General features: G+C 43.0%; 2 protein-coding genes across 2 annotated transcripts; one reads left to right on the top strand and one right to left on the bottom strand.

Moving 5' to 3' along the window:
* Positions 1–12: 12 nt before the first annotated feature.
* Positions 13–6,912, top strand: sass6 (SAS-6 centriolar assembly protein). The gene is made up of 17 exons (XM_010871348.4): positions 13–213; positions 575–635; positions 912–991; positions 1,075–1,179; positions 1,271–1,445; positions 1,812–1,889; positions 1,999–2,118; positions 2,266–2,457; positions 2,654–2,848; positions 2,962–3,051; positions 3,540–3,719; positions 3,894–3,975; positions 4,088–4,221; positions 4,849–4,983; positions 5,286–5,389; positions 5,620–5,714; positions 6,291–6,912. The coding sequence occupies exons 1-17, from the start codon at positions 149–151 to the stop codon at positions 6,356–6,358; spliced, it is 1,959 nt and encodes a 652-aa protein (XP_010869650.1). The 5' UTR covers positions 13–148; the 3' UTR covers positions 6,359–6,912.
* A 2,135-nt stretch (positions 6,913–9,047) lies between these two features.
* LOC105011369 (hippocampus abundant transcript 1 protein) lies at positions 9,048–18,944 on the bottom strand. The gene is made up of 12 exons (XM_010871346.3): positions 18,676–18,944; positions 17,852–17,947; positions 17,663–17,725; positions 17,442–17,569; positions 17,172–17,286; positions 16,700–16,918; positions 13,156–13,269; positions 11,814–11,885; positions 11,563–11,675; positions 11,389–11,486; positions 10,956–11,122; positions 9,048–10,538 (listed from the first exon to the last, which is right to left on the bottom strand). The coding sequence occupies exons 1-12, from the start codon at positions 18,754–18,756 to the stop codon at positions 10,332–10,334; spliced, it is 1,473 nt and encodes a 490-aa protein (XP_010869648.1). The 5' UTR covers positions 18,757–18,944; the 3' UTR covers positions 9,048–10,331.
* Positions 18,945–21,007: the final 2,063 nt, after the last annotated feature.

Genomic DNA, 21,007 nt, shown 5'->3' with positions numbered 1-21,007 from the left:
CTACTTCCGTCGCCTCTTTAGACGCTTCCCCAACCGTCATTCGCGGGGGAGAAGCGCCAAACTCAAAGTTGAAGACATTTTTATTTTTTTTGACAAAAGCCTTGGATATTCCATTTGTTTTATATGAAATTTGGAGTATGAAGCAATCATGACAGAAACACTTTTCAACAAGAGACTGCGTGTACACGTGAAATGCAAAGATTGCGAAGAAAGGTAGTTAGCTACTTTCGCCTGCTGCTAGCCATGCATTGCTATTACATTTAGTGATCTACCTACCCTTAACGTTATAGCTAGGTATCTACTTGTTTAGTAGGTAGTAGTTAAGCCATAGACAGACAGTCCATGTTAGATAACATGATCATTAACGCAGTTAGTGAACTAGGTACAGTACTGTACTTAGCAAGGCAGGTACAGTGCAGTATAGCTAGCTAAGTAATTGTGCGTGAAATATTAGCTAGTCACCAGAGAGTGGCGCTTGATGAGAATGTCTCTAGGGAGTTATGCAGTTTTACGCATAACAATGAATATATAAGGACAATGAATGTACATTTATTTTGTTCATTTAATGTTACAGAAGAGCAAATATCAGAGTCAGCATTGAACTTCAACTGACAACAAATCCGGTTCACAAAAGGGTAAGTCCTTATGCAACAACCCTGTCGGGGCTTTACAAGACAGGATTTCTGTTCTCATTATTCCTCTCCTGTGTAACAAATGAATCGATACATTGATACGTTTGGCATGCTTTAGACCGAGCCAAAGGATATACTTCAAGCTGGGTGTCTGAAAAAGCACTTAATGACAACTGCTGATGTAAAAAGGCTTTATACCATACGTTTGATTGTTAGGCCTGAATAACAAAAGTCTAAGTCTAAGGTAACCACAGTAACTTACATATTTGTGAATTCTAGGATCTGCTGGTGAGACTGACCGATGACACAGATCCTTACTTTTTGTACAACCTTGCAATATCAGAGGAGGATTTTCAAAGGTACAGAATTCCAAGTAATGCGCCCACTACAATGTAATGTGTGTGTGCATTACACACTAATTGTATGTCTTCTCTGTCATCAGTTTGAAAGTTCAGCAGGGCCTGTTGGTAGACTTTGCGTCCTTTCCTCAGAAGTTCATAGACCTGCTCAACCAGTGTATCTCAGAGGAAGACCGGGACCATCCAAAGTGAGAAGACCACCCTCTCTCAGTTTTTTAAAAGGTTTCATGGGCCATGAGATCATGAATATGTGACTTCTGCATGCTCTCTTTTCCCTAGATTCTTGCTCCAGTTGTCATCTCCATCTTCCCCAGTGTTAGACCACAGCCCTGCCAACCTCAATGTTGTGGAGACAAATGCGTTCAAACATCTTACACACCTATCTCTGAAGCTGCTACATGGCACTGATTTGGAGCTGAAGAAGTACCTGGCGGTTTGTCTGTCCACTGTTAAGGTCAGTCAATCTCCCATAGATCACTCATATACACCAGGTTGCAGTCTCAGGATTGGCTGGAATTAAGATACTGACCAAATGTGTGAATGAGTTGTCATTCTCCTGCAGATCCACATGCTGTAACAAACTCAATCTTTTTCTAATCCTCCTTTTTTTCGGGGGGGCTGGGCTCACTGAGTGGCGTCAGGTCGGGCCTGGGTTCGGGCCTCATCTGAGCGGGTTTGACGAACCTGGATAGAATGTTCAGACCTGATGACAAATCTAGTGTAAATGGTTGATGGCAGACTTACGGAGCAATATCTCCTTCAAGCTGAAATTGTTTTTCTTTTCATGTGTATCACATTTTCCTCTCTTTGTATCTGACAGGAGGAGAAGCAGCAGTTGGAAAAGAGGCTGACGAAGACTGAAGATGATCTGTCCAGACAGCTGAGCTACGCACAACAGGTAAAGCAGTGGGAGATCACCAGTAGTGAATTGGTTTTAACATGCAGGCAGGTTTGGATAACAAACAGGTTGTTCCTTATAGAAATCACATTGCCCGTGTCTTTTACAGACTCTGTCAGAGAAGAGCAGAGAGCTGGACAAGTTGCGGTCAGAGTGGACCAGCCAAACAAGTGCCCTCTCCAGCAGTCACTCTCAGGACCTAACTGCAGAGCGGGAAAAGGCTCTGGAGGTACTGATTCATAATCTGTCAACTGGCTAGAGTTCCACTTATCCGAAGGAGTAAGAGCTAGCATTTATTTTCCTCTTTGGGATATGATATGTGTTCTTCTATAATGAGAAATCTTACCTTTGACATACATCTCGTTGCCCTGCGCAGACGCAGACCAGGCTTCAGCAGCAGAACGAGCAACTGCGCCGGGAGCTGGAGGGAGCCCACACAAAGAGCACCCAGCAGCTGCAGAGCAGGCTGGGCGAGCTGGAGGCCTCCAACAGGGACCTGACGGAGAAAAGATACAAGAGCGAGTCCATCATCCGTGACCTCAAAACGAAACTGGTCGGCCTGGAAGAGGTGAGACCAAGGCAGACTTCATTGTACGGGAACATTTTGAAATGCTGCTTTTAAACTGCTGGGATGAGCAGCTATTGGGTCATGTCATATGCATGGTTTATGACATCCATTTACTGATTTGAGTGGGCTGCCTCTATCCTGCCCATGCCCACAATGTTGATGTAGAATCTGTGTGTCTGCGGGCTGGTGTGAATAGGAGTCTCAGCGAGCAAAGCAGCAGATCCTGTCTCTTCGGAGGGAGAACAGCACCCTAGACACTGAGTGCCACGAGAGGGAGCGTCAGGTGAACCAGTTGCAGACGCGCCTGGCCGTCCTGGAGCAGGAGATCAAAGACAAGGATCAGCTTGTGCTACGCACCAAGGAGGTGTTGGAAGCCACTCAGCAACAGAAGGTAGCGTCCGTCCCACAGACACCGGATGAAAGCATTGTACATCAATACTGTCAGAAGGCTGAGATGTTGATGACTTGTGTCAAAACTGTGACAAATCAATGTTTTGTGTGCAGAACTCTGTAGAAGGGAACGCTGAATCAAAACAACTGCAGATAGGAAAGCTGGAGGCCACAGTGAAATGCCTGTCTGAGGAACTCATAAAGGTTGGTCAAATCTTTTTGACAAAATGTTTTTTTAAAATACATTTTTAAGCGTTCGTCATAGTCTCAATCCAGCCCAATTGAAATCTGCGAAGTCTTTCACCACTCTCCGATTTTTTCGTGCTGCCAATCACATACCCTTCATATCATTGAAAGTGATGCCATCTAGACATTAGTGGAGTTTGTGATGGAGAAATGTTTTAAGTCTGCCTACTGAGGTATAGGGCAGGACTATACAATGACCTGCACTGAGGAAGCTCAGCACAGGTTTTTTTTTAAAATATTAATATTGCTTTCACCAATATTCTGTCTTTAAAATGTACTTACCATGAACAAGTCTTCATGTTGAGGGTGTTGTACGCACTTCACAGCATCGGCGTGTGCGCCATACAGTTCCACAACGTTTAGCACCCCTGCTTTTACCTGGGAACATTTTACCCCGGACGAGGTGAATAGAAGTCCCCTCACTACCCATAGTGTTGTCTTCCTAGGCCAACGGCATCATCAAGAAACTGCAGGGAGAACTGAAAGGCCTGGCGGGGAAGATCAAGATGAAGAACACTGTGACGGTGTCCCAGGAAAAGGTGCTCCAGGAGACCCAGGAGAGACTACACACAGCCCAGAGAGACCTGCAAGACACGCAGCAGCAGCTCAAGCATAGAGAGGAGGAGGTGTGTGTGGCGTGCGTGCGTGTGTGTGGGGGGGGCATGTTTGTCTAAGGACTATAAATATTTCCAGAAAGGGCTGCCAAAAAAAACTGTGAGTTTGTGTGTTTCTCCAGGTTTTGAGGAGTATCTGGCATGATGGGATTGATCTGTTCTGTAGTAACCTCCTGTGCTTTGTAGGTGTCCAAACTGAAGGAGCAGTTGGAGGCATCCATTCAGAAACTAGACGAAAGCAGAGAAGTGCTGAAAACAAATGAAAACGGTATGGATGATAAAGGTTTTAGTAACTGTTGCTAAACATAAAACAGGGTTTTGGTTTTTAATCATTATAAACTGCATTCAATGTGAAACCATGGCTTAATATTCTCCCCCAGTTATAATGTGGCTAAACAAACAGCTGAACGAGAACCAGCTATCCAGGAAGCCAGAGGTTATTGGAACATTTGAGACTCCTTCAGCTCTCTCTGCCTCAGCTGGACAGAGGATGGGCAGTGCTTCTCACATCATGGTATGCACTAAATGTCTTGGTAAATGCTGTATATAGTTATTGGTTTGATATATCGTTACAGTGGGTAGTGAGTTTGTTCTTTCATTGATTTTAGCTACTAATATGTCAGACATTCATAGAACTGAAATATGACATTGGTAATTATAGATTTTTATTTCAGCCTCACCTAATTTACAGTGTTTTAGTAGAGGGAAAATAAAATCGTTAGTATAAACAAGTAGTAATTCTGAACATTTTATTTTGTAACCAATTCATGCGATTTGGATGAGTTTGGGTTCCCTCTGACCCAAACACACTTAAACTACTCTTAAACATGGAATCTGTGAATAGTTAACATCTCTACTGCTGCCTGCTTTACACAGTAAGCCACTGTCACAAGACTGAGTGATTCATGGTTGGTGTACCTATTAAACAGGTTGTTGAATGCAAACAGATTAAACAGAATAAACGTGCCTCCAACATGTAGATGGAGTGAAGTAACGTTTGGCTACTGAACGTGGCCCAAGACCTGATGTGAATGATTCCGTCATGTTGACCACCTTCTGAAATCACGACTTGACCAGCGACGCCCACAAAATAACATCTGCCAAATCCATGGCTTCTTCTGTGTGCTTTACCTTTTCCCAGCTCGACAGCCGAGCGTTTCCCCCCTCGGCCGGGCAGGGCTACCCCATCACGTCCACAGGAAACTCCAAACTCTCCTCGCTCCCGTTGTCCAGCCGCTCCGTCTTCTCCCTTCACAGCCAGGGCCCTGGACCCAAGGCAGGATCTCCACCCCTTCCTGTTTTACTCTGAATTCAAACTTTTGTATTAAGATGATGAAATCGGGGTGGATTTGAGGAGGGGGAAAAAGTCACAGGCTTTGACTTTGTCAATTGAGTAATATTGCCGTTTCTGAACTTAATGTCAATTGAACTTGAATGAAGCCATAACATAGAGGTGTGGGGGGGAAATGAGCAGGAAGCTAGAACTCTGTAGTATTTTGTGGTTCCTAGCACATGAGCCTGCAATGCTACTATTCAGGAGTTTGCTTGAGTTCTGTGCTGACCTGAGCTGAATTGCAGGTCCAGTTTAACCCCATGAGTGCCAAGTCTGACATGTCCCCGGGGAATGTGAGGGACGGCAGCCCCACAGCACCTCACCCCCCCCTGCCCTCCAACAAAGAGAAGTGAGTCCAGATCTCTGTTTAGAATAGAGCCCTATGTGGGTTTTTTTTTATTACACTTCCAGATTTTTTAAATAAAATATCTTCATATTGACTGGATGGTTCATCACCTCGCTGTATGACATGTGTTCTGGGGCGAACCCCATACACACACACACACACACACACACACACACACACACACACACACACACACACACACAAAGTCAAATATTTTTTCTTGCTGAAACTAGCAGGGAGCCTGCCGGATTGGAGTCTAAGTACTTTGAGAAGAGGGAGGACAGCATTCCGCTTCGTGGCCTGTTGTCTGGCATTCAGCTCAACAAGGGTAAGGCTTCACCATGAACTGCTTTGGACACACTCAAGGTTGTCTTTACTAAGTTATAATAGTGTGTCAGTGAATGTTTTAGGTTTAGGAAAATATGCCTGCTTGTATTTGAATGACCTCAATAGCCGAACTCTGGCTGCTGCAACAGAAAGGGTTAAATCAGAATTTCTTGAAGTCCATAAAGGGTTAACAAAAGGTTCAGTTTTGGGTCCATCATCATTCACCTTCTGCAAACCTAGCCTTTTTTCCTGATTATCAAGCGTCATAGAAGTAACGGATCAGCTGATGGTGCAGTAGTGAGTCCTTTTCCATTGTAAATGAGCGGTTTATGCATTTTCTGAAAGCCTGGTAGTCAAGTCATACAAGACTGAGGCATGTTACTGGACAGACACTTTCAAATTTCGGGGCTGAGATTTAATATCGGATGTGATTTGATATCAGCTATTTCAATCCTTACAGGAGTGACCTACGAACCTTCAGATTCTTCTTCGATTTAAGCACAATAAAAAAAGAATATTGCCAGAATTTTAATTGATTTAGATTTACAATTTCTGTTTGTTTTCATGTTGTCCCTAGCTGTTCCCAGGCCACCACCAGCCAAGCCGGGTCTGCAGTCCCTACCTTCAGCTTACTTCCCTGGCTGAGCTGGAATGGAGTGAAGAACCATTGTGATGTCCACAAGACACGCCAGTAAATGGACTCTGAATACACTGGCTTAGCAGGTTGAACTGTAGAAATAACACCTAACACTTCACCTATGTTAATGTTTTAAGCTGTGCTCTTTCCAAGTATTTATTAAACATTATTTTTAATATAACCAATCAATCCTAAATAAGCCACTAGATCGGTTTGCCAAAAATGAAGTTTGTTGGTTAAAAGAAATCACTGTTTTTGCTTGCTGTTATCATGGTGTTGTGTGATCCAACTTGAGTCCTGGATTGAATGACTCTTGAGCTGGTATGACATTTTTCAGTGTTTCCTCAAGTCATGCTGCCATTTCTTTACTTTGTGCAACAATTGGACAAAGGATGTCTTTGGGAGGCTAACAGCTCATTGAACTGTGAACCAACCTTCATTTGTTACTGAAGTGTTTGCTGTGTAAAAACTGTACATACTAGTGTAAGAAATTAATCATTAATGTGTATATATTTATCTGTAGATTCAAGTTAAGTTTTCAGAAAATAAAGTGGTGAAATCTGATTGACTGTAACTACGCACACACAAACCTGCCATTGCTGGCTATAGACTGGGTACTTGATAATTGGGTGCTCTAAAATAACTACGGGTTTTAATATTCTTAAACCTTTCTGACAGTGTGTAGCTGATGAAGGCCTAAGGTCAGAATTGAACACATGTAGCAGCACATGGCCCAGAAAACTAGACTACCCAGGACACCTGGAATATACACTCACCTAAAGGATTATTAGGAACACCATACTAAATACTATGTTTGACCCCATTTCGCCTTCAGAACTGCCTTAATTCTACGTGGCATTGATTCAACAAGGTGCTGAAAGCATTCTTTAGAAATGTTGGCCCATATTGATAGGATAGCATCTTGCATTTGATGGAGATTTGTGGGATGCACATCCAGGGCACGAAGCTCCTGTTCCACCACATCCCAAAGATGCTCTTTTGGGTTTAGATCTGGTGACTGTGGGGGCCATTTCAGTACAGTGAACTCATTGTCATGTTCGAGAAACCAATTTGAAATGATTCGAGCTTTGTGACATGGTGCATTATCCTGCTGGAAGTAGCCATTAGAGAATGGGTACATGGTGGTCATAAAGGGATGGACATGGTCAGAAACAATGCTCAGGTAGGCTGTGGCATTTAAACGATGCCCAATTGGCACTAAGGGGCCTAAAGTGTGCAAAGAAAACATCCCCCACACCATTACACCACCACCACCAGCCTGCATAGTGGTAACAAGGCATGATGGATCCATGTTCTCATTCTGTTTACGCCAAATTCTTACTCTACCATCTGAATGTCTCAACAGAAATCCAGACTCATCAGACCAGGCAAAACTCTTCCAGTCTTCAAATGTCCAATTTTGGTGAGCTTGTGCAAATTGTAGCCTCTTTTTGTAGTGGAGATGAGTGGTACCCGGTGGGGTCTTCTGCTGTTGTAGCCCATCCGCCTCAAGGTGCGTGTTGTGGCTTCACAAATGCTTTGCTGCATACCTCGGTTGTAACGAGTGGTTATTTCAGTCAAAGTTGCTCTTCTATCAACTTGAATCAGTCGGCCCATTCTCCTCTGACCTCTAGCATCAACAAGGCATTTTTGCCCACAGGACTGCCGCATACTGGATGTTTTTCCCTTTTCACACCATTCTTTGTAAACCCTAGAAATGGTTGTGCGTGAAAATCCCAGTAACTGTGCAGATTGTGAAATACTCAGACCAGCCCGTCTGGCACCAACAACCATGCCACGCTCAAAATTGCTTAAATCACCTTTCTTTCCCATTCTGACATTCAGTTTGGAGTTCAGGAGATTGTCTTGACCAGGACCACACCCCTAAATGCATTGAAGCAACTGCCATGTGATTGGTTGATTAGATAATTGCATTAATGAGAAATTGAACAGGTGTTCCTAATAATCCTTTAGGTGAGTGTAGTCTTCTAGCAACATCAGTAGTCTAGCTAATGTTAGTGGATCCCAAATGCATTCAAGTAGTAATAATTGTTTCTATGGATAATGATTCTGTTTGCATGGCAATTTAGGGGTGCATTTTAAAAGAAATAAGCAAGCTGATTGGTCACAGGGCTGAGCTTGCTTCATGGTTGTGCAAGAACGGTAATACCGGAACAGCACATCAAACTACAGCTGTGTTTCCCAATCCTGGTCCTGGGGACCCAAAGGGGTTTTGTTTTTGCCCTAGCACTCACACACCTGATTCAAATTAAAGGCTTGATGAAAGGCTGATTACGTCAATCAAGTGTGTAGGCAACATTTAAAACAGGGGTGTGCGTGCTAGGACAACATTTAAAACGGGGGTGTGCGTGCTAGGGCAACATTTAAAACAGGGGTGTGCGTGCTAGGGCAAGAACAAAAATATGGACCAGGATTGGGAAACACTGAACTAGAGCGATACCAAATTATTCTTCTCAATTCAGTGAGCTCGTGCCTATGGTTGTGTCTCTGCTCTCAATTGGCAGTTACTCTTCAGTGTCAACAGAGCAATCTCTTAACAATTCAGTGATAACGAAAGCCTACGGAATAGGATTGAAATCCATTTCAGTTATGAACTGGATTACACTTGTATTGGTGACATGGCTGGATGTGGCTATTTTAATTCAGTCTAAAACAGCACAGGCTTTCAAACATAAATCCACCATACATCAAAATATTCAATTTTATTGAAATGCATGGTTGTATACTTACTGTATATTTACAAGGTCCGTAAACAATGTAATGTTAAAAATGCTGAAAACAAAAGGCAGCAAAACAATGACGAAAAACATGGAAAAGGAAAAGAAAACTGCATACAGTATTTCAAGAAACGAATGTATTACAGAACACCAACTCATAAATAACTAGAGCACACTAATTTCACAACTGTCATGATTCAATATGTACTTTCGTTTGGTATTTGGTCAATTAGCAAGTTAAAACAAGAACATATTTCGTTTGTACAATTGAAAAAGGGGTTATAGAAGGCCACTGGAGATGGATCTACGGATTCTGGGGTTATGAAACGTGTTGGCTGACTTCAGAGGTCCTCTGTGTTGATAAGATCATTTGAAAGGCAAACCCTTCCTGTATGATCATTTTCTGTAACTGATTCATACACGTCAGGAACTTGGCCATGTACACGTACAAATGAGAATAAAAGACAACGAAAAATACCAAGCCAATCTGTCACACATTCCGTGATGGGGGGGTGACTGAAGATCTCCTTGTGGTCCCGTCAAAAAGTATATCACACCCCAGTAGACCCCGGCGCACCCCTCCACAGCATTTTCCAAGCCAGGGAAAAGGCACCAGTCTGTCTGAAGAAGTGGTAGTAGGCAACCATTTGATATGAGCGTCAAAACAAAGGTGCTTTAAAAATTCTGCTGTATCATTCCAAGTCCATTGCGTTCACACATTCCGTGGTTAGTATGTGGATTAAGGCTTTTTTTATGTAGAGATCTGGGGTAATGTCAACTGGAATTCCATATTCAGCCCTGCAGTGTCATTTCTCTCTCCGTTCTGTAAAGCTGAAGGTCCAGTGGTAGAGGACTACGCAGTCTTTTTGATGCTTTTTAAAAAATTCTTTCTAGGTTTTTGTTGTGCAGACTCCCTCTTCTGATTGTGGAACACACTGTGTTCAGAAACAGGCCTGTCCTACCAGGTGAATGTCCCTGAGTGAGCTATGCCCCTGTCCAGTATCATCAAAACAACGGTTGGAAAAAGTAAACGTTCAAGAAAGAAACTGAAATAAATAAATAATAACCATTGCAAATAGTGCCTTTGGATAGAACTCTCTCAAAAACATATACTCCTATGTGTACATATATAGTGGTAACTCTTAATATAGCTTTTTGATTGTTGTCTACAATACCTATACAAGGAGCTCTCTTTCCTCTGTGGTTTTGAAGAGGGATTTGGGCCTCAGTAGTGAGGCCTGAGTTACACATTTGTGTCCTGCAGTAGAGGCTCTTTGGCCTCCCCGGGCAGCTGTGGGCTTTGGGGGTGGCCGTGGGGCGAGCTGTGCTTCTTCCAACCTCCAGGCCGTGGGCCCAGGTGGGGGTGCTCCGGGATGAAGAGTGCCACTAGGAGAGCTAGCAGCACTGAGCATGCTCCGAAGAGGAATGGCGGGCCGGGAATAATGGAACTCTGTGAGGAGCAGAAGATAATATAAGAAAACATTCTCGAGACAAAAATTAGAAACATCAGGGATTTTAGTTACACTTGCACAAAGCATTTTCTGCAACAGTCATTTAAATTATTTATTGTTAAACAATATTAAATAGTGGCCACAAAACTCCATAAGTGCCAATATAAAAATTAATCCCATAACTCTAACAGCAGGGATAGAACCGTGTTAAATCGTTTGGTCATTTTTGAGGAGATATGACAGCTGTGACAACAAACATTCAGAATTGATGCCTAATTAAGCAAAGTGCATGACATGACACATTCTGGTTGTGAGGTTAAGAAATTTTACGATTGAGCCTAAAAACCCATAACAGGTTGGGTTTGGACTAAAGACCAGCAGTACAGAGTGAAGAGGGAGACAAGGGCGTGACTGACCTGTGGGAAGAGCTGATGGTGGGTCTGAGTGTGGCCCGATGAGTCCCCGTTGCTGTCGGGGGGTGCGTCCAGCTCCACGTGGAAGATGTAGAAGATGAAGCCGTAGAGGGCTGGGCCCAGGCCGTTACACAGCCCCCTGATCCCCGTGACCATCCCCTGGCCCACGCCTGGTGGGTGACAGACAACAGCAATTTCAAATTAACCGCATTTCACCTTTTCACCTGGTAAGTCAAAGGGACGGTTAAGCTAAACGACAAAAACATTTATTTTCCAACCTTGAAATCAGATCATGGCTAAGCACTAACTGCTTTCAAGTAAAATATAAATATATAATTTTGCCAAACTACCTCTTTTACCCAAAACCATTTCTCATTTGTAATTACACCGTGGGTAATAAATGTGTAAAAACATAAAAAAAAAAAAAAGATCAAACCTTGTTGGTCCGGCTCAGCGGTGCGGGAAACCAAAGCACTAATTGCTGGGAAAGTGATGGTCGACATGGCTGCTAGAGCCGCTGCAGCCCACATCATCCTGTAGGGAAGAGAAACATTAAATAGCAGAACATCTTGAAACTAATCAGTTGTGTAAATGGTATGAACTGCCTTACCAAGGTTCGGAGCCAAACCCGTACCAGGCGAGCTGCAGGATCTGGAACCCCAGGCCAAGCAAGATGGTGTTCTTGTTCCCGATGGAACGCATGAGTAAACTCAACACTACAGTCTACCAAAGGGAACAAAAAAAGAATCAGACACCCTACACTGGAATGTTGTTAAAGCCTGTAAGGAATGTTCTCAGAAAAGCCTGCATTCCCACGTTATCCTAACATGGAAATGCTATGTTGATTAAATGACAACTAACCTGTGCAACGATTGAAAGCAATCCCAGAACAGCAATAAAAGCTGCCACACTTTCAGGTGAAAATCTCATAATCTGAAAAACAATAAACACAATTCATGTGACTGACCATTTATATCATGATTTCACAGTATAAATTACATTTATGAGAGTCAAACCACATCAACAAGTCTACTAAATATTATGACTATGAAGGGAAGTTGACCTTAATGGTATTGAAAATACCCCAAAACACAAAGTGTTAAGTGGACGAAGGAGGCAGGTATACATCTCTCCTTCCCTCATAAAGGTAATGGGAACCGGAAGCCCCTCCTTTTCTATACCTCACTAGTGGCTTTGCCTCAGGTTTAGAAGGGCCTGCAATTTTAAAGACTCCCAAAATACCAGAATTACAAGTGTGCTCCGATACCCCAGGCTGTTCAAGCGTGACTCGGGAGACCGGTATTTGGAGAAGCCAGCGAAGGACTGTTCTATGTATGGGTAAAATGGGCATTCCACTTCTAAGATGATCCTCGCCTCCTGAGCTCCCCGACAACCCTGTCAAGCGGATTGGGTACGACGCAAAAACATGCTATCATCAGCATCAATCCAGGCCCAGCAAACTCTCTAGAAACGTGCTGTTGGTAAGACTCTCTCTGTTTCATTAGCAGCTGTCAGGTCAGGAAGGCAGCTATGTCTGGTGGGTCCTCACTGTCTTTTAAATGCCAACAAACTTCATTATATTTGACTCTGCAAGTAAAATATAGACTGGGTCATGGTTTGACATTTAACAGAGTAGACTCAGGGTTTAGAATGGAGCCTGAGCTCAGTCCAGAGCAGTAGGTTTCGCCTGGAGCCTGAGGCCAGTCTGGAGTAGTAGGTTTAGCCTGAGGCCAGTCCAGAGCACTAGGTTTAGCCTGGAGCCTGAGGCCAGTCCAGAGCAGTAGGTTTAACCTGGAGCCTGAGGCCAGTCCAGAGCAGTAGGTTTCGCCTGGAGCCTGAAGCCAGTCTGGAGTAGTAGGTTTAGCCTGAGGCCAGTCCAGAGCACTAGGTTTAGCCTGGAGCCTGAGGCCAGTCCAGAGCAGTAGGTTTAACCTGGAGCCTGAGGCCAGTCCAGAGCAGTAGGTTTAGCCTGGAGCCTGAGGCCAGTCCAGAGCAGTAGGTTTAGCCTGGAGCCTGAGGCCAGTCCAGAGCAGTAGGTTTAACCTGGAGCCTGAGGCCAGTCCAGAGCAGTAGGTTTAGCCTGGAGCCTGAGCTGCATCGCCCTGATATCAAAGAGTGATTTCCACGATGTTGGATGAAGTGTTCCACTAGGTGTACTCACATATTAAGACCATTTATTCATCAGAATACACTTTAGCCTCACCTGTCGTAAATACAGGAAAAAGCTGGAGTACTGGCCAGCCTCCGGGAGATAGGACAGGAACACTGTTATGCAGATGAGCAGCACCGTGGAATCCTGGCCCACTTTTCTTAGAGACTGGAAACAAAGACACAAGACAACAAGTTACAGTGGGGAGAACAAGTATTTGATAACCTGCCCATTTTGCAGGTTTTCCTACTTAGAAAGCATGTAGAGGTCTGTCATTTTTATCATAGGTACACGTCAACTGTGAGAGACGGAATCTAAAACAAAAATAATAATAATTCATTTGCATTTTATTGCATGACATAAGTATTTGATCACCTATCAACCAGTAAGAATTCCGGCTTTCACAGACCTGTTAGTTTTTCTTTAAGAAGCCCTCCTGTTCTCCTCTCATTACCTGTATTAACTGCACCTGTTTGAACTCGTTACCTGTATAAAAGACACCTGTCCACACACTCAATCAGACTCCAACCTCTCCACAATGGCCAAGACCAGAGAGCTGTGTAAGGATATCAAGGATAAAATTGTAGACCTGCACAAGGCTGGGATGGGCTACAGGTCAATAAGCACGCAGCTTGGTGAGAAGGCAACAACTGTTGGCGCAATTATTAAAAAATGGAAGAAGTTCAAGATGACGGTCAATCTCCCTCGGTCTGGGGCTCCATGCAAGATCTCACCTCATGGGGCATCAATGACCATGAGGAAGGTGAGGGATCAGCCCAGAACTACATGGCAGGACCAGGTCACTGTATTGAGGGGAGAATGGATGGGGCCATGTATTGCGAGATCTTGGCCAACAACCTCCTTCCCTCAGTAAGAGCATTGAAGATGGGTCGTGGCTGGGTCTTTCAGCATGACAACGACCCGAAACACACAGCCAGGGCAACTAAGGAGTGGCTCCATAAGAAGCATCTCAAGGTCCTGGAGTGGCCAAGCCAGTCTCCAGACCTGAACCCAATAGAAAATCTTTGGAGGGAGCTGAAAGTCTGTATTGCCCAGCGACAGCCCCGAAACCTGAAGGATCTGGAGAAGGTTTGTATGGAGGAACGGGCCAAAATCCCTGCTGCAGTGTGTGCAAACCTGGTCAAGAACTACAGGAAACGCATCATCTCTGTAATTGCAAACAAAGGTTTCTGTACCAAATATTAAGTTCTGTTTTTCTGATGTATCAAATACTTATGTCATGCAATAAAATGCTAATTAATTACTTAAAAATCATACAATGTGATTTTCTGGATTTTTGTTTTAGATTCCGTCACTCACAGTTGAAGAGTACCTAGGATAAAAATTAAAGACTACTACATGCTTTTGTAAGTGGGAAAACCTGCAAAATCGGCAGTGTATGAAATACTTGTTCTCCCCATTGTATATGGGGCACTTCCAGGATATACCTTGCAGTTGCATGCAAAACTGTAAGTTTAATGTCACAGAGAAAAGACAGGCAAAGAGTAAATGACGTGATTGATGTCTGTCTATAGTACACCTTGAATGTTAATTGGGTTTTGTTTATTGGGTAATTAAAGCAAATAAAAAAGCATAGCAATAAAAGCCTAATCAATTAAATGTATTTTATAAAGCCCTTTTTACATCGGCAGTTGTCACAAAGTGCATTTACAGATACCCCGCCTGAAACCCCAAAGAATAAGCAACAACAGAGCTGATGCACACTGGCTAGGAAAAACTCCCTAGTAGGTCGGAACTTAGGAAGAAACCTAGAAAGGAGCCAGAATGAGGGGTGGCCGGTCCTATTCTGGCTGTACCAGGATTATAATAATAAACGCATGTGGACTGTCTCCAGGGGTCTATGAACAGAGTCAGCTGCACAACCAGTTGGACAAGAACAGGAACAATCAGGTATGTTGAGAACCAAAACAAGCAGGTGCAGCCGGAATCATCAGGCAGTCTAATGTACAATCTAACCCACAGTAACACATTTACAAGCAGCTCGGATCAGGAGACGCCAACTCTTAATTGGGAACAACCACCCCATTCCTTATAATGTGGCTGTACCACTGACTGGCCTTCAGGGTTCCACAACAGATTCCACTGAGAGCAAAAGAATGAGAGGCCTCCACAACTCAAGCGGTGACACTGCTCATGCACTATCATACTAATTTCCTAAGAACAATGACAGGACTAAAGGCTGTACTGAGGGCCTGGCCCAGCGCTGGCCGCCAAACCATATATGTCACTAGAGGAAGCGGTTTGATTCTGTTCTTCTATTCATCACTTTCTAAGTTTATCCTTCTCATTTCTAACGTTTAATGTATATAAATAGTATTAATAGAAATCCCCATTCAAGTTGGTGATCTGCCCATTCTAAATGTTCTATTTCTATGTGTTTAATCAGAGAAGCGACACTGAGGTGGACAGCAGCTGGAAACCTGGCCTGGGGTGACAATGTTATCATAGCGGTATAATGTGATGTTGATTTATTCAACTGACACGTCAGCCGCTCTCCTCAAAGTTGCTTAACGAAGATCTGCTTTTCATTGTACACGAACATTCTTCCGTACATCCAGCAATTTAATGAACGTCAGAGCCAAGAGAATTACATAATACACTTTGCAGTTGCTCTCCAAGCATATAACAGTTGTCCTCCACTCCTTCTCTGCAATGCCCTCAAGCAATTCCCCTCAGCCACCACTCGGCCCTCTTACACAAACCACCACAGGGGAAGTACAGGTTTGTCTTACTCAAATGCTTCTTGAGTATTGGTTCCCTATAAGCTAACCGTACAGATTAGAGGATTCCAGTTAAGAAATCCTTTGAAAAGTCACTAACATGCCCTGTGCCATTTTTTACAAATACTTGAATGAGGCCAAAATGAGATGCCAAATGAAAATGCATTTGTCGCAGCTTTTTTCATTAAATGATAAAAGCAGCCTATGCGGACGCAAACAGAATGAGGACCACCCATAGAGGACCACATGTAACACGAGAAGCTAGTTAAAGTGTCGACACATGGGCAGATGCTATAATGCTTCCCTAAGGGAAACCATGGCTGCCGGTCAGGGAGACGAGATCTTGCAGCACAGCCATTCTCCCCACATTCTCCTGCTAAGCCCTCTTTTTACTGGGAACAATACCTGCCCCCACCACCACCACCACAAATTACATTGATACCATTGTGCCTTCCAGCGTTTGGAAACAGACACAATAACCCTCGTAACTTTTTGTTACACCTAACGTTTTCTGGTTGTCAGGATCATGATGTAACACAAGTAGAATGTTTGGTGGTTCTCCTCTGTCTTTAAGACCCAGCCTTATCAACAAAGTGACACATCTTCCTATACGTTAGATGTGTTTCCTTAGTAGGCATGTGTATTTTGCTAGGCTAAACCTTCCCTTAAAAGCTCATATAATTTGCCATATAGCTAAAAGCCACACATTGTAAGTGTTTCTAATCCATGTCAATGTCCAGAGACAGTAACTGCATCACATCTTTCCAATCAAACTCATCCTGAGCTCTGAAGATGCCCTAATGAGGTACACAAAATAGGAACCTGACTGAGTCTTTAGAAGTGGACTGAAAACTTACAGCAAAGGGGTCAGCTTGTTCCCAGGATATAGGAGCCCCCCATGATGCTGGCCTCATTTTTTCAGGCAGAGACTCAGGCACAGCCACCAGGATGAAGCAGATGTCCAGCATGGCGATAGCCGAGGCCAGCACCACCACCAACCCGTCCCCATACACACGGCCCAAGTATGCTCCGATGGCTGGACTCGTCACCAGGCTAGCAGCAAAAGTGGCAGACACCTGATGGACAAAACAAATGTAAAAAAAATAGAAGGACAACAAAAAGGGGGGTTACTAACGACAACTCTTTAAATCAAACTGTAATTTAACTTTCTGTCTCTGCGCATTCTTTTCTTTCTTTCTGTGGAGAAGGAAAATAGGATCTGAATTACGTTTTGCTATTTCATCATTCCACCGCAAAAGGCTGACTCAAACACAGTGACGCGCTGAACTTGGAAGGTAAGTAATTGTGTAGGCAATGTCTGACACCCACCAGTCCATAGGCCATGCTGCGCTCATGCTCCTGTGTGATATCAGCCACATAGGCAAAGACCACAGAGAACGTCACGGCAAACACTCCGGACACTGAAATAACAGCAAAGTACCACCTGGGACAGAAGCAGGACATGAAACTTAGTTATTAATACACCCAAGTACTTTTCATTAATAAAGGTGTTCAATAGAACACTGAAATACGGGAACTACAATTGCGTTTTGGACTGTAAAGTAACTAGGAACTATGTCACGCTGGAAGCCATCCTACCAAGGGCTTATCTTCATCAGTGGAATAGGAGCACACGTGAAGAAAACGGTGAGCAGCAGAAACGACTTCCGGCCCCACACATCAGAGAGGGCACCAATCAGAGGAGCACTCAGGAAAGACAGCAGGCCCTGTAACAAATGAAAACAATCATTAGAAAAACGTAAATAAAAGTGTAACTAGCTGTGCTGTTCAAAACAAAAGCTGCTGTTCTTATGGCATACCTTTACACCCTGTATCAAGCCATTCATTAGAAACGTATGCTTCGGGAAAGTCTCATGTAGAACCTGGATGGAAAGGGGACAGGCTTATAATGGGCACGCTAAAATGGAACAGAGCATCAACATAGTTTTAGCAGCAGCCCAAAGAAATCATACAGTATGAATTAATAGGTAATAAACAAGGCAACCTACCACCAGAGTGGGTGCTGTAAGCAGGCCCCAAGCAAAAAATTCCAAAAAGATGACAATTACAGCATGGTATACACTGGGAGCCCCAAAACCTTGTGCCTGGTGAAAAGAGTGGCATAACGATGTATGTCAACATGCAACAAGTACTTCTGAACTGTTTGACATTCAAAGATGATGTAACTAGTAAAGATAATCTCAGTAATAAGACAGTGGGACAGCTTCAACTGTCATAAACAACACCAGAATAGACTGCAAATAATGACATATTTACTTCCCACGGTGAGATAATCAATATGCCTTAATAAACTGTACTTTTATTGTTTCTGATTTCTAGCAAAACACGTGTTCCGGTGTGGATGTTTTATAGCCGTTTAGCATATTGCTGAATGAGGACTGTATACTTTACCTTTACAACCTGACCAGAACATAATTAGAAAGAGCTAGCGAAAGACAACTTGCTAACATTTGAAGCTGTTAGTTTTATAGTCTGTTTAACAATAAATAATAAGTACGTTTAACTAATTTACCCGTGGCTAAATCTCAGATGGCATCTGCTCAGTTACTGTCAATGATACTAATAGCTGTGCTAGCTAGTGTGTGCCACACATCTGGTAGTTAGCTGACCGCGTAAGCTAGCTAGCTAACCTATGTTGTTTATTTGAGAACTAGGAAGGGGCACTGAAACTTCCCGAGGGCGCAATAACCCAGAACCAGCTAACTGGCAAGCTAACTATGAAACACTGTAGACATGCATAGCACATGCTTCTAGCGCATTTCTAGATGCATGATGGTTACTGTAAATGATATCATTTTGGGTGGAAACTTACCGTTCCTCCATCCTTGATAATAATTTTTTTCGCCAGCAGGAGACTGCGATTCGCCCGTTTCTTCTTCTTGCTCTGTGTCATATTACCATTCTAGTGCTTCGTTTAATAAGAATATATCTGTTAAAGAAGTTAATATAAGATACTATTTGAATTCAGATTTTGGTCCAACAAAAAGACCTTAGAATCAATACAATTTTTTAACTAAAAGGGATGTTTCGTTCATTCACCCAACCACCGCCATCTTTGCAAAAACATTGTTAAAACGTAATGACGCAATATCATACGATATTCTGACGTCCAAGAACCTGCTAGTCGTTCTACAATTTAGAAATTGTTTCAAATATTATTATTATACACAACTCATCAATTAAACTTAAGTCAGCTATAGCACATAACTGGACTGACCTAAACAGGGCTGTGTACAGAAGATCCGCTTTTGCTTTTGCAAAATAGAGTGGGATTCATGTGCTGAATCCAGGAGTTCCAGGTTGACCAAGACATTCTACTGCTGTAATCCAAGCAATACAAATTGACAGGTTTTCTTCAAAGAAATTAGATATTCAATATTGTTGATTTCAAGTTCTTATTAAAATTAATTCTTATTGAAATTAATTGATATACTGAGACCATATATCCTTCAGTTTATTCCCAGATAGTCTACTACAATAAACCAATTCTCAACTGGAAGTTCCATCATTTCATCTCTCCTCACCAAGTTGATGTTTATATTGTAATATATATTTTACGAACACTATGAAAGACGATTTTTTTACAAAATGTTAGACTTGGGTTTCAAACCGGCAACATTTGGATTACAAGGCAGTCACTAGACGTGGGGATTTAGGATGAGTAACAGCAATATCAATGTCGCTAGTATGTGTTAGGCATCACAGCACTGGGATTAGAGTTAAGGTTAGATCTTACAGCACCGGGGTTAAAGTTAGGGTTAAGGTTTGGGCTACGGTAAGGAAACAAAAAAGGTTAGTTTAAGGTTACGTCTCACAGCTCTGGGGTTCAGGTTAGGGTTTGGGTAGGATTACAAAGAAAATCACTTCAAACACTTCAAACTTATGTTGTGACAACCCCACTCGCCAGGACCAGTTACAGGTTCCCTAGTTGAGCAGTGGGTAGTGCCGGTTCGAACCACGGTTACTGATTTATTTATTTTTTAATTCCGAATCTAACGTTATTTTACTGCACATAATATATCTTAAGAAATCCCCTGCCTAAAATCTACGTAAAATAGTCTACGTCATCATTCTGAGACCAGGTTGCAACCGCCTGAAGAGGGCATTGTTCACCATAATTCAGGTTGGATTAATTGGTTAGTAACAGCCTATTGCGGTGAATTTGGTTTATGACATCAAGGCCGTTTCAAACAAGAGCCATTGTCGGCCTTTAGACCACATGGCGCTAGTCTTCCCGCAAATCGCTAATTAACCTCGTGCAGTGTTTTGTTGACCACCCACAGCTAATGTCTTGCTGAATTGCTAGTCCCTACACGGCAGCTCTGACCATGGCGGAGGGAAGATCTTTCGAGCTGGGGGGTGTTGATAATGGGTGATCACGTATAGTGGAATTGATCGCACCCGCGATGCGTGCCCGTCGGCCATAATAACATGTCGACCTTGAGCACGTGCGGAAAATGCACCGGATAAAAAGGAACATGTCAGGGGCGGCCACAGGACCCCTTCTACCCCCGGCTACGTATCTGAAACAATCAGGAAATGGGATGAATACATTCCAAGCAAAAGTGAAAGGGAGGTGGGAGAAGGGTGTAATTTCATGCGCGTGTGCAAAACGGATTATCTTCTCAGCATTTCCTGCTAGGAAGTTGTCAGTTTGAATTTAACAATTGCCAGTCCGGTCATGGTGCTAATTGGTCTCGCGAATGAGTGCCAACTGGGGGTGGCCGGATCTATCCCAAAATATCGATACTACAGATAGGCAAGGCAAGGCAAGGCAATTTTATTTATATAGCACATTTCATACACAATGGTCATTCAAAGTGCTTTACATAAATATCCATTTGACAGAGGAACTGTTACAGAAATAAGAAATAATAAAAACCATTAAGAATATAAAATCAAATACAGAACAGTGAAGAAATAAGAAAAATTAAAACCGTTAAGAATATATACAGTTTAGAATAAAAAATATAATAAAATAAAGGACAGTGAAAACAGTCGGACGGACAGTGGCACAGTGCTCATTCATTAAATGCAAAGTAAAATAGATGTGTTTTGAGTCTGGATTTGAATGTGACTACTGTAGGAGCACATCTGATCTCTTCTGGAAGCTGGTTCCAGCTGCGACTGGCATAATAGCTAAA

This window comes from Esox lucius, chromosome 8 (assembly GCF_011004845.1).
Source record: "Esox lucius isolate fEsoLuc1 chromosome 8, fEsoLuc1.pri, whole genome shotgun sequence".
Taxonomy (NCBI): Eukaryota; Metazoa; Chordata; class Actinopteri; order Esociformes; family Esocidae; genus Esox; species Esox lucius.
The sequence above is the reverse complement of the archived record's forward strand: the minus strand, read 5'-3'. Positions and strand labels throughout refer to the sequence as shown.